At 42.2% G+C, this 13,237-nt stretch overlaps 1 protein-coding gene across 1 annotated transcript; it reads left to right on the forward strand.

Moving 5' to 3' along the window:
• The first annotated feature begins 581 nt into the window (after positions 1-581).
• On the forward strand, positions 582-12,634 carry LOC143286468 (mediator of RNA polymerase II transcription subunit 9-like). Its single transcript, XM_076594044.1, has 2 exons — positions 582-699; positions 8,597-12,634. The coding sequence occupies exons 1-2, from the start codon at positions 632-634 to the stop codon at positions 8,826-8,828; spliced, it is 300 nt and encodes a 99-aa protein (XP_076450159.1). The 5' UTR covers positions 582-631; the 3' UTR covers positions 8,829-12,634.
• The last annotated feature ends 603 nt before the right edge of the window (positions 12,635-13,237 follow it).

The following is a 13,237-nucleotide window of genomic DNA, read 5'->3' on the forward strand; positions in this document are numbered from 1 at the left end:
TCTTTGGAATCAACTTCCTCATCCTCTCTGTCACTCATCTTCGCTGCAATCTTTCAAATGCAGTCTGAAGACCCATCTTTTCCCCTCCTAAATGATTCTCATCCCTTTCCAGTAAGAACTAAAATGACTATTATAGTGAGTGAGTGAGCTTTGATAGTTTCAGAATTTGTTGGTTGTATTTTTGATCTTGCAATATTAGTGTGTGCTATGACTTGTGTGTGTGTGCGTGCGCGTGTGCTTCTGTGTATTGTGGGTGTGTGTGTATTGAGGGGTGGCTGTGTGAATAATAATATAACAAACCATGGGCCTAGTTTGCATCAGTTTGACATGGTAAGTATATGTAACACCAAACATGGAGTATAATACAAACTCCTCCTTTTGATCATGTTTCGTATATTGTGTTCAATTTTTCCTTTTTGATAATTACACATGTGTTCTATTTGTAAACGCCAAGGGCTTATTCTCAAGATTAGGCGTAAATGCTCATAACAATAATTATGATGATGATGATGATAATCGACAGTTATGCCAAATCAAAGGGACGCAAATGCTGTATTTTATGGCAAACAAGGTCATTTCCGGTTCGTCGCGAGACAGTATTCATCTTTCAGAGAGGAGAAAATCAAAGACGATGGCATCAAATTCCCCGGCAGAAAATGAGTTCAACCTATTACCACCCGTTTACGATGTGATACGAAGGTAAGAATTATATGACCGATATCAGGTAATAGGGTTATTTTAAATCCATGGTGATTCCACCAAAATGTGGGCTGAATTTGAAAGAATACAGCGGAAAATGATGTGACAGTGCGGTTAGCAAACAGGATCAGCGTACCCGCCACTGCCGCTGAGTGACATAACACTTGCAACAGTTACTGATCTTCATTGGAATGTAAAGATGACGATGATGGATATATATATATATATATATACGTGTATGTTCGTTTTCATTTCATTTTATAGTAGTTGTTATGTATAGGGACTGGCAGGTCATCTGCCTAGACCTCTCGGTCTTTCTTTTTATGTGCCCATCGAATCTTTATTTTCACTTCTTTCCTTTTATTTTAATTATTTTCTTCTTTTGTTTGTTGTTTTTGGGCGGGATATTCCAGTACGCTACGCTGTTTTAACATCGGTTGGTAGTGTAATAATATGTAAAGGGACAAATGGAGCCCAGAGTGCTTCTGTGCAAACCACGTTTATTCCGCCAAGTTCAGATCAACCGGAGTTATTTCTCTTTGGGGAACGAACGGATCGAGGGGGCCGAGTCGAATCGAGTACACAGTGGTTTAAGCGTTGGACTTTCAATCTGAGGGTCCCGGGTTCGAATCACGGTGACGGTGCCTGGTGGGTAAAGGGTGGAGATTTTTCCGATCTCCCAGGTCAACATATGTGCAGAAATGCTAGTGCCTGAACCCCCTTCGTGTGTAGATCAAATACGCATGTTAAAGATCCTGTAACCTATGTCAGTGTTTGGTGGGTTATGGAGACACGAAAATACCCAGCATGCATGAACCATGATAGAGTCATCGGCAAGTCGATGTTGGTCGTGTAACGGAAAGAAGAAGAAGAAGAATACAATAAACACAAGCCGCATGCAGCAAAATAAGGCCAAATGAATACGTTTAATAGCAAAAAAAAAAAAAAAAAAAAAAAAGCGTAAGACTAGACAGAGCGTAAATCTGACAAGATGGCATGGAGAGCCTTGGCCAAAGGAATAATTCAGCACTTATAGCTTTTAGAGGCGTTTGATTGGCTAAGAGCTAAGAGCCAGGGGCAAGACGGCTCGTCATTTCACTGTTAGCCGCGCGAAATTTGGCCAAGCAGAGTTAACCGATAGGCCTAGTTTGCATCAGTTTGACATGGTAAGTATATGTATCACCAAACATGGAATATAATACAAACTCCTCCTTTAAAGGAGATCATGCAGTATGGACTGTGAGTCTCACTGAGCTTCTTTTGTGAGAGTCAGTTCACTTCTCTCCTCTTCCCCCTTCTACTGATTTGTAACAATGTCAATCAGTTCAGTATAGTTTTCTTCCAAAGAGATAAGGAAATTATGGCTTGTGGGCGGATAGACATCATGGGATATGCTTTGAAACTTTTAGTGATAAGAGAATTTTGTGGTGAAAAGGAGAAAAAAAAATGTAGTAAAAAACAAACACAATACGTTAAACATATTTGTATGGGTTTTGGGTTTGGTACCAGTGTACGTTTGATGATGAGATGTGACTAGATCAGCGGTTACTGGTAAGTGTTCAGAAGCAGTGTACATGTACACACACACAAGAATATATGTATATATGTCAATGTTGCAGCTGTGTTCCACACTTTGGTATGGTTATGGGGTGAAGTAAGTTTGTTGTGCTGGTGAAGTTTTCAACCTAATATTTTTTTTTGCCCTAGACAGGTGAGCCATAGGGGCCTTTCTCAGACCTGTATGGGAGCACATTTGCACTTCCTACACTTTGTTTTCCCAGTACATATAAGCCATAAGGGCCTTTCTCAGATCTGCTGGGTACACTTTCACAGATTCAGCTTCACCGGTTTGTTGACTGGTCTGCCTGATCTGGTGCGTAGTTGACCTGGTGTGTTGTTGACAGCTGATCCTGGGGCCGTGGGTGTTGCTCTGGGCATGGTCATCTGTATGGGTGGCTGCTGTCTGGGTGATGAGGGGATCTGTTGAGGTGGTGATGGTGGTCGAGGATGTGGCATTCCCTGTGGAAGTGGCTGTCTGCAGTGTTGGTGGGGCTTCACCAGGCATGGCCACTAGGTGTGACCTGTTATGGCGGATCGTTCCCTGTGCTGTTGCCATGATGAAGGAGCGTGGATTGTGGTGTTCTGCTAAAACCTGTCCAGTTTTGTTCATGTCTTTAATGAACACAGACTCTCCTGTTATATGCGGAGGTGCCTCTCGTGCAGCATGGTGTTTGTTGAAGAGTGTTCGTTGTTTTGATTTCATGTCATTCTCTTTTTCTTGGATGAGAGAGTGGTCGGGAGTTGATGGGCGGAGGGAGGAGGGTAGGATTGGAAGTTTGGTTTTAAGTTTCCTCCCCATCAGGAGTTTGCTGGGGGAGAGACCGTTGCGCAATGGAGTGGCTCTGTAAAGGAGTAGGGCTGGGCTGCATAGGGGTCTTTAGATTTTTTGAGTATCTGTTTCACCGTTTGGACTGCGCACTCTGCTTCACCATTGCTCTGGGGGTACCGTGGTGAGCTCGTGGTGTGGGTGAAGCCGTAATCTGCTGCAAACGCCCTGAATTCTGTGCTGGCAAACTGTGGACCGTTGTCAGAAATAACATCATCTGGTATGCCATGGGCTGCAAAAACACTCTTGATCCTGACGATGTTGTGAGCGCTTGATGTTTTTTCTAAGGGTCGAGGCTCAATCCATCGAGAATAGTAGTCAATGATGATGATGTACATTTTGCTATCATGTTTGGTGTCATATACTGTACCATGTCAAACTGATGCAAACTAGGCCTATGGTTTGCTCTGTTTGGCCAAATTTCGCGCGGCTAACAGTGAAAAGACGCCCCTCTTAGTCTGGCCCGACTCTGGACCATGGGCATTCGGGGAAGGAAGAGGGAAGTAATGGCTCTTTTTGGGCTGGCCTGTGTATTGCGCAGGTGCGTAATTTGCTGACCATTTCTTCTATCTGGGAGGAGATGGAAGGCCACCAAACTGAAGATGAGGCCAAGGCACGGGTTTTAGTGATACCCTGGTGTCTTTCATGTAGGTGGTTTAGGATGTCCATTCTCAGGTCACGGGGGATGACAATGCGATCATCAAAGAGTAGCAGGTCATCGACGACTGTGAAGTGCTGTCTGTTGGTCCAGTATTGCTGGAGGAGTGGAGAGTGAGGTAAGTAGACGGGCCAGCCATTGGTGCAGTACTTGCGAACTTTGGTGATTTCTGGGTCAGCTGTTTGTGACTGCCGTATTCGATGTAACTTTTCGGCTGATGCTGGGAGGATGTTGATGCACTGTTGGGCATGTGCAGTTGTATCATCAATAAGGTTGACGTCATTTTTGTTGGGTAGTGAAACTGGTGCGCGTGACAGCGCATCTGCTGTGATCTGATTTTTTCCTGCCACATGGGTGACTTTGGTGTCATATCTCATGAGACGGAGGCGAAAATGTTGGATCCGTGGTGGCATCTTGTGCAGTTCTGTTGTGTTGAGCAAGGGAATCAATGGCATGTGGTCTGTTTTCAGGGTGAACTTCAGTCCCAAGACATATTCCCTCAGTCTCTCGCAGGCCTAAGTAGCTGCCAGGGCTTCCTTTTCGATGACTGCGTAATTCTTCTCTGCATCTGTGAGTGATCTTGAAATGAAGCAGATGGGTCGTCGTGTGCCATTGTCTTGTGTTTGGTAGAGCGCTGCCCCGATCCCTGTGTTGGAAGCATCAGCTGCAATGGTTGTCTCTCGGTCAGGGCTGTAGTGAGCAAGGACTGGTGTAGAGGTGAGGAGGCATTTTGTTTGTTGAAAGGCTGCCTCTTGTTGGTCGCCCCATGTCCATGCTGTGTCCTTGTGGAGTAGGCCCCGTAGTGGTGCAGTGATGTCAGCAAGGTTAGGTGTGAACTTCGCTAGCTGGTTTACTATGCCAAGGAAGCACTGGAGCTCAGTGATGTTGGTGGGAGGTGGGAAGCTAGTGATGGCTTCCACCTTGGTTGGATCCATGTGGATGCCATTTGCAATTGCATCGATGATGTGGCCTAGGAACTGGATTGATGGTTTTGCGAATTCGCATTTGTCATTCAGGGTGAGGGCAGCTTCCTGGAGTCGTTGCAGGACTGTCCTCAGGCACTGGTCGTGTGTTTGCTGGTCCTCTGCATGGACGAGGATGTCGTCCATGTGGCAGATGACGCCCTCGATATTCTCCAGGATCTGAGACATAAGGCGCTGGAACACTTTGCTGTCTGAGCTAATGCCAAAGGGGAGGCGATTGAAGCAAAATCACCCAAAGGGCATGACGAAAGTGGTGTAGAGCCTTGAGCCAGGGTCTAGAGGTACTTGCCAAAAACCGCTTTTAGCATCAAGCTTGGTGAAGACTTTGGACTTTGACAGCTTAGCCAAGCTCTCGTCCACTGATGCCATGGGGTGAACTTCCCGCTGTACGGCTTTGTTCAGCTGTGTCAAGTCCACACAGATGTGGACTGCCCCGTTTGGTTTTGGAACAATGACGATTCCCGAGCACCAGCTGGTGGGTTCCGTAACAGGGGAAATGACTCCTCCTTCCATCATTCTGTTGATCTCATGCTTGACTTTTGGGACGAGTGGATGGGGAATTTTGCGTGGGGCATACAGAGGCATGTTGGAAATGCAGTAAGGGGAAATGGAGTAATGGCTTGAGGGAAATGGAGTAAGGGGTTTGCAGTAGCCCGAGACCAGTGAAAAGTTGAGGGAATTCTTGCTTGAAATCCGCTGTTTGTGTCACATTGTGGAATGCGTGCAACTAAGCCAAGCTTGGTGCAGGCTGATCTGCTAAGGAGGGAGCATGTCTGTCCTTTGATGACATATAGTATTTCTGTTGTTGTCTTTTCTTTGTGCTGCATATGTGCTTGAAAGGTGCCAAGTATGTTCAGTTTGGTATTTCCTGGTCCCTTCAGGGTTTTGGTGGGCTTGGTCAAAGTATGTGAGGCTGCCCATTTTTCTCCAACCACTGTCACTGATGCCCCCATGTCCAGCTTGAAGGTGTGAGGACAGCCATTGACAAGGACTTCAGCTGACCGGCAGTCTTCATCCTGTAGATGGTAGACATGACCCAGGAAATGGCTGTCATAGTCATTGTCCCCGTCATCTTCCTCATCTTCAAACAGCTCTTGGACTGCCCTTGGGCGACGGGCGTGTCGAGGAGCTTGGCTACTGCAGCATACTGCTTAGAAGTGTCCATGTTTGTGACACTTGGTGCATGTTGTGTTCTTAGCTGGGCTTTTGTCTCAACTGTGTGGCTCTTTGCCGCAATAACCACAAACGTTGCCAGCAACACTGCTGGCCTTGTGGTGCTGATACTGACCCCTGGAGTTGAAGCGTTGGTTGGAAGTGGCAGGTGGTTTCCTGTCTACCAGGTTGACTGAAGGACTGCCTCTGATTAACTGCTGGCTTTTTTTCTTGGCCTCTGCTTGCCTGCTGAGTTGGACAGCTTGGGCCAGTGTCAGTTCTGCTTTCGACTGTAGCTCGTTTGATAGTGTGTCATCGATAACACCAACCACGATTCTGTCTCTTATTAGCTCTTCTTTCAAGTCACCAAAATTGCATTCGTCGGCCAGTTTGTGGAGGTCTTGAATGAATGCATCAATGGTTTCTCCGACTGCCTGTGAGCGTTTGTTGAATTTTGCTCTTTCTACAGTGATGTTTTTTCTAACGTTGAAGTAACCATTGAAAGCCTGCAGCAAGTCTTTAAATTCAATTGTGTCCTCGTTTACACGTAAGGTGGCAAGAATGTCGTCAGCACTGTCTCCCATGGTGTACAGAAAGGTGCTCACCTGTTCACGTCGTGGTCTGTTCATCAGTCCGGACACCGTTCAGTATCTTTCGAAACGCTGGCGCCATTTCAGCCAGTTCGCTGGTGTGCCGTTAAACGGTTTGGGAGTGGGGAGATTGAGGGGTCGATGACTGTTGTTGTCACTTGCCTGCTGGTTTTCTGCCATGTTTTTGGGGTCGATGAGACCGCTGCCACCATGTAATATTATGTAAAGGGACAAATGGAGTCCAGACAGAGTGCTTCTGTGTAAGCCACGTTTATTCCGCCAAGTTCATCCCACCGCTGCCACCATGTAATATTATGTAAATGGACAAATGGAGTCCAGACAGAGTGCTTCTGTGTAAGCCACATTTATTCCGCCAAGTTCATCCCACCGCTGCCACCATGTAATATTATGTAAATGGACAAATGGAGTCCAGACCGAGTGCTTCTGTGTAAGCCACGTTTATTCTGCCAAGTTCAGATCAGCCGGAGTTATTTCCCTTAGCTCGTCTCGATACAGAAAGCACTACAAATGCATGCATCATACTACAGGTAGTGCATTTCATATTTGTGCAATTCAGTTAGCCAATGAATTTTTTCAAAGATTGGTGTTGCAGTGTTCAAAAGAAATTTTCTTTACTGAGTTTCTTGTATTAACATAATCCAACATTCTAAAGATGTCTTTCATTTACATCATTTATGTTATTTAGTATCTTAAATGTTTCGATCAAATTTCCTCTTAATCTTCTATCTTTTAGTGTGTGTAGATTTAAGTATGTAAGTCTTTGTTGTTAATGCATATTCTTGCATTCTTTTAATAATTTAGTTACCCTTCTTTGGATCCATTCTGTTGCTATAGATTGTCTTAAGGTATGGGTGCCACACAATATTACCATATTCTCTACATGTGATCTAACTAATGCTTTATAACAGTTTGAGAAATATATCTTTATCTAGGTAATTGATGGTTCTCTTAATTACACCATTTGATTAGCTTTATTTATAATATTATCTATATGTGTATCAAAGGATAGTTTTTTGTCAAACATTATTCCTAGGTCTTTCTCAGTGTGGCATTTCTCAAGCATTTTGAGACAATCGCCAGTTCGGAGTTCTGTTCATGTATCATTTATGTCAGTTTGTTTATTTGTTTAAAAGAATGATTAGACTGTAATGTCCAATTTTGTGTGTTTTATTTCAAGAAAGGCCAGGCATCCTGCCTAGCAGATGTGCTGTAGTGCATCTATATGGATTTGTCTGAACGCAGTGATCTCTCCTTGAGAATATGAAACTGCAAAGCTTATTTTGGATTTCTTTTAACTTAGCTCACTTTCAGTTTAAGTTACGCTATTTAACTCATTTGATTTTTTTTAGTAATTTTACATAGTAAAAACATCACTCACTCCAATTTTCTTTCTCTTTCTTGTTGTTGAGAGTGAGTAACTTAAATTTATTTTATATTAAACCTTTGCTCATAATTTTATATTATCATGGACAGCTGATGTAACATTGTTTCATCTCCACACAATAAAAACTAAACATCATTTACTCTGCTAACATCATAGTTGAACCATGATGCATAAAATCAGCTTGTTATGCCAATAGCTTTTCATGTTTGGTTATTTCATTTTTAAGGATTTAATGTTTGTTAACATTATTGATACAGTTTTTATCCCATCTATTAGAGACAGAATTCTAAGTGCTTTGCAAACATGGAGTCATTTGTACAACAGCCAGCCTAACATGGGTTGAGCTGACTGATAGCTGACTTAAGGTGCCCTTGATTCGTTTCCTGTGTTACTTAGTCATGCTTCTTTCACATGTATGCACACACACACACACACAGACTAGATTTTTAGTCAGAATTTTGATTTGGACAAAAACTAATGTTGCTGTGGGTTCTTTTATATGTGGTAAATAAGTAAGTGTATGCTGCACATGGGACTTTGGTATAGGCTTATCATCTTATCTGAATGACTAGCATCCAGACCACCACTTCTCTATTGAATTCTGGTGAGTGTTTGATTTGGTCTCATTCCACTCCACAAGTGAATGCTACATAAAAGTTAATGTTGTATCAGAATTATATTAATAACAACTTAACAAGAGTTTTTTTTCCATTGATTTTGCAGCATGGAAAAGGATTCTCCTGATCTGAACCAAGTGAACCAGAAGCTGAACGAGCTGAAGGCTCAGTTCCAGAGGGTACGGGAAAGTGTGGAAAAGTTGCCAGGCACTCAGTACAGCAAAGAGGAGCAGCTGAAGCGTGTTGCCATTCTGCACAAGCAGATGGAGCTGAAGACCCAGCTACTGCAGAAATACAAGGACAAAGGATTTTTGAAAACCAAAAGAGACACTGATTAATGAAGTTTAGATTGGAATGTATTTGTGTTGCATGTCAAGATAAAACTAAAAGGTGTATAAACTATAATTGTATGTGTAAAACAGAAGAGGCCTGAGCATGTGTCTATAACAGGGTTTGTGAGTACATGTTTGAAATAGAAGTGGCCTGTGCATACAAGTGTCTGAAACAGGTTTTGTGTGTGCGTGTGAAACAGAAGTGGCTTGTGTGTGCAAGTCTTTGTGTGCACACATGTGAAACAGGTGAATGATATGAAGTAGAAAAGCCTGTGAACTTAACAGAGGACTGATTGGTGGGACAGTGTGTCGCCATGATTGATGAAAGTGGAACAAAATCTGTCACCATGGCCTGTGCCTCTTTCTCTCTCTCTGTCTGTCAGAATGGGTGTTTCTGACAAACAGTGATACATGTCTGTGCTTAGTCAAAGGTACAATTTACAAGAAAAATGAAGGATATATATTTCCGATGTGTAGGTCTGAGTGAGGGCATGACATTCATTTTGCTGTCCTATATTGAATGATCTTAGAACATTATCACTCAGAAGTGTTAGACTAATTACTGTAGCAGACCAACTTTGTGTAGGCTTACTTACTCATGTCTTCCAAACTGAAACTGTCATGAAGAAAATTCATTTGTTTTCCATTATTTATAAGTCCTTTGAGAGGAGAGTTCATACTGTTAGATTGTCCAAATACACAGCATTTATAAATTACATGTATGATGATATTTATTTGCACATTCTTATGAAAAAAAAGTCTTATTTTTTGTACCTCTTGATCTTTTTTGGATTAAACATTATCATTTAAAACAAAAGATCAGTCAGCATGAGCAATGCTAATGTAAAAATCTGAGTCATTGTTAGAATCAGAATCAGCAGATGTGTTTGACACATAGGCCACCTGGAAGAAAAAGAGTACTATTGTTGAGAATAGATAGAAATGTTTGTCATCATAATTCATAGTGTTAATGTGAAAAATTGTGTTATTATGACAATAATATGAAAGATTGTCTTCATATTATTGAACTCATTTGACTTCATTATCTGTTTACACAAATACCTATCAGTCTCTTGTCACATAGTACAGACAGCCAGGAATAATGTAACAAACATTTTTGACAGGGCAAAGTCAAAGTTCTACTCTTCTAAAATCCTTGCATGCACCACAGCCAAACAGCTTTTCAACGCCACGAACAATCTACTAGGTAAAATGAAAAACACTCCTCTCCCTACAACATTTTCGGCGCAGGAACTCCCTCAAAAGTTTTCTGACTTCTTCACCGGCAAAATATCATGCATTCGTGAGAAGCTTGACTGTTGTGCCTCCTTCTTCACCCGTTCAAGAACGCGTGTACAGTGGTCCTGTTTTACATTGTTTCCAACCGGTTACTGAAGATTTTGTGAAGAAAGTGTGTCTGAGCGCTTGTCCGAAATCCTGTGAGCTTGACCCTGTCCCGTCTTCTTTGTTGGTTGAATGTATTGATGTTCTACTGCCACATATTACTCATGTCATCAATTCTTCCTTACTGTCTGGTTGTTTCCCTGAAAGCTTCAAATCTGCTGTTGTACGTCCACTCATCAAGAAACCATCTTTGGATCATAATTGTTTGAAAAATTATCGACCTGTCTCTAATCTGTCATTTTTATCAAAACTGCTAGAAAAGATCATATTGTCCCAGCTCTTAGCTCATCTGGAGCAGAATGGTTTACTTAATTCCCACCAGTCAGCTTATAGACGTGGTCATAGTTGCGAAACAGCCCTTCTTAGAATAGTGAATGATTTGCTTTCGGGATTTGATGAGGATAAGATATCTGTTCTCGCTCTCTTAGATTTGTCAGCAGCTTTTGACACTATCGACCACTCTATCCTCTTGAACAGACTTAAAACTTCCTTTGGTATTCGTGACACTGCACTAGCATGGATCACGTCTTACCTGTCAGATCGTACACAGAAAGTGTGTGTAAATGGTACATACTCTAGAGTATCTGCCTTGAAATATGGTGTCCCACAAGGGTCCGTCCTAGGTCCTGTTCTTTTCGTGCTGTATGCGGCTCCTGTGTCGGATGTCATCAGTCATCATGCGATGTCGCATGAGAGCTTTGCTGATGACACACAACTTTATCAGTCGGCTTCCATAGCTGAATTTGATGCACTGGTGACTCAAACACAGGAGTGCATTGCTGGCCTAAAGGACTGGATGACTCTCAACAAGCTGCAATTAAATGATGATAAGACTGAATTTATGATAACCTGTCCAAAGAAGTTTCGTCAACATCCTTCCTTTCCTGACTCTGTTCTGATCAATAGCACACCTGTTTCACTTTCTCCCTCTGTTCGCAGTCTTGGTGTAATCCTGGACCAGTCTCTTTCCTTCCAACAGCACATTTCGAATATCTGTAAAGTTGCCTATTTGGAACTGCGTAGAATCAGCTCTATCCGCCACTATCTCTCAACCGATGCAACCAAGACACTTGTATGCTCTCTGGTTCTCTCAAGATTGGATTACTGCAACTCTCTTTTGGCCGGCCTTCCCAAATACCTGTTAGACAGACTCCAACGAATTCAGAATAACGCTGCCAGACTCATTTGCAGAGCTTCTAAATTTGACCATGTTTCTCCTCTCCTTCAGTCTCTCCACTGGTTGCCTGTTTCTGATCGAATAGACTATAAGCTATCCACTCTGACCTTTTCCGCAGTCAACGGATCTGGCCCAAAGTATCTTTCTGAACTCATCCATATCTATACCCCGTCTCGCCAGCTCCGTTCTTCTTCTGATACTCGACTTCTCAGGATACCTCACGTCAGAAGTAAGACCTATGGACACAGATCGTTTTCTTTTCAATCGCCAAAGACGTGGAACAAGCTCCCTGATAACCTCCGTCATTCTGATTCCCTCGCATCTTTTAAATCTCGTCTCAAAACTCACCTTTTCCCTCAGCAATAAGTTCAATTGTGGCAGGTCCACAACTACATGCATGTATATGAATGTGTATCGTGTGTGCGTGTGTTTATGTAAGTTTGTTCCTGCCTGTGTGTGCGTATGTGTTAGGGTAGCTGTTAGATACACATGCATGTTAATATGTATGTATGCAGTGTGTGTGTGTGTGTGCGTGTGTGCGTGCGTGCGTGCGTGTGTGTGTGTGTGTGTGTGTGTGTGGTCACATTTTGGTGTGTGTATGTAACATAGATATAATGTTTTATGTTATCAAAAGCGTTTTTGTAAAGCACCTAGAGCAGATTTCTGGATAGTGTGCTATATAAGTATCCATTATTATTATTATCATTATAGTGATATTTGATCCAGTCTGGACTTGATCTCAGTCCTCATGCTGCCAGGCTTGTACTTGATACACATTTTCATCAACATAGACATTATTAGGCAGCAATATTTCTTGTAGGTGCAATGGTGTAAAATTTACTAAGCATTTCAGTTATGGAAGGAGTCTTTGATGTAGTTCATTAACTGTGAATACAGTCTTAGATGTAGCAATGCAGCTAGACTGAAAATAAAACTGTGTAAACTAAGAATGTAAAACGCTGATTTTATGTACTGGCAGAGCACACAACAGTAGCCTGTGTAACATTTTTTTGGAAAATTTCTGAAAACCAGCATAGATGGAGAAGTTGTTACAAAAGATGGAAAAGAATGTTCTTATTTGTAATCACTGGAAAAGTGGAGTTTAATGGGAACACACACACACACACACACACACACACACACACACACACATTTCTATTGAAATGTATGTCATCTGCATGCATGTGTCTTCATTATTGACTGTTTCATGCTAATAAAACATGTGAATGACTTGATAATGATGGCTTTTTTGTCCTTCAGTGTTTATTTTCACATTGAAATATGTGTCTTTGACTCCCATGTGACTCTGTCTCAAGGCCTGATCAGCATGTTCAATCTGTAAGGTCAGGCATCTGCTCCTTTTTATTATTGCTATTTTTTGATAAGCAGCAGATGTGGAGTAGCTTATATGGATCAGTCTGCATGCATGCATCCTTGAAAGTGACAATAGTGCATTAAGCTAAAAAGATGTGTCCTACAGATTAGAATGGGATAATATCATATGTATTTATAGATGTATATATATACTAGATAGATAGATTGATATGATACAATTATAGGAGCACCTGGAGCCAGGAGATGCCTCTGGCTACCGTCGATTCTGTTAATTTTTTTAGCAGTGCATCATACAGTTTCATTCGGAATGGAAATAGACATAATAATATTATGCAGCCATATACTGCTTGCGGGTATCTCGTATCCTGGGCGCTTTTTAGCAGTCACAAGTGAACAGACAGACAGATGGACAGGCAAAGAGAATGACAGACAGACGGACAGATAGACAAACAGATTGATGGACTAAAGGACAGTTGGATAGACCGACAGATAAAAACAG

This window comes from Babylonia areolata, chromosome 1, assembly GCF_041734735.1.
Source record: "Babylonia areolata isolate BAREFJ2019XMU chromosome 1, ASM4173473v1, whole genome shotgun sequence".
Classification (NCBI taxonomy): domain Eukaryota; kingdom Metazoa; phylum Mollusca; class Gastropoda; order Neogastropoda; family Buccinidae; genus Babylonia; species Babylonia areolata.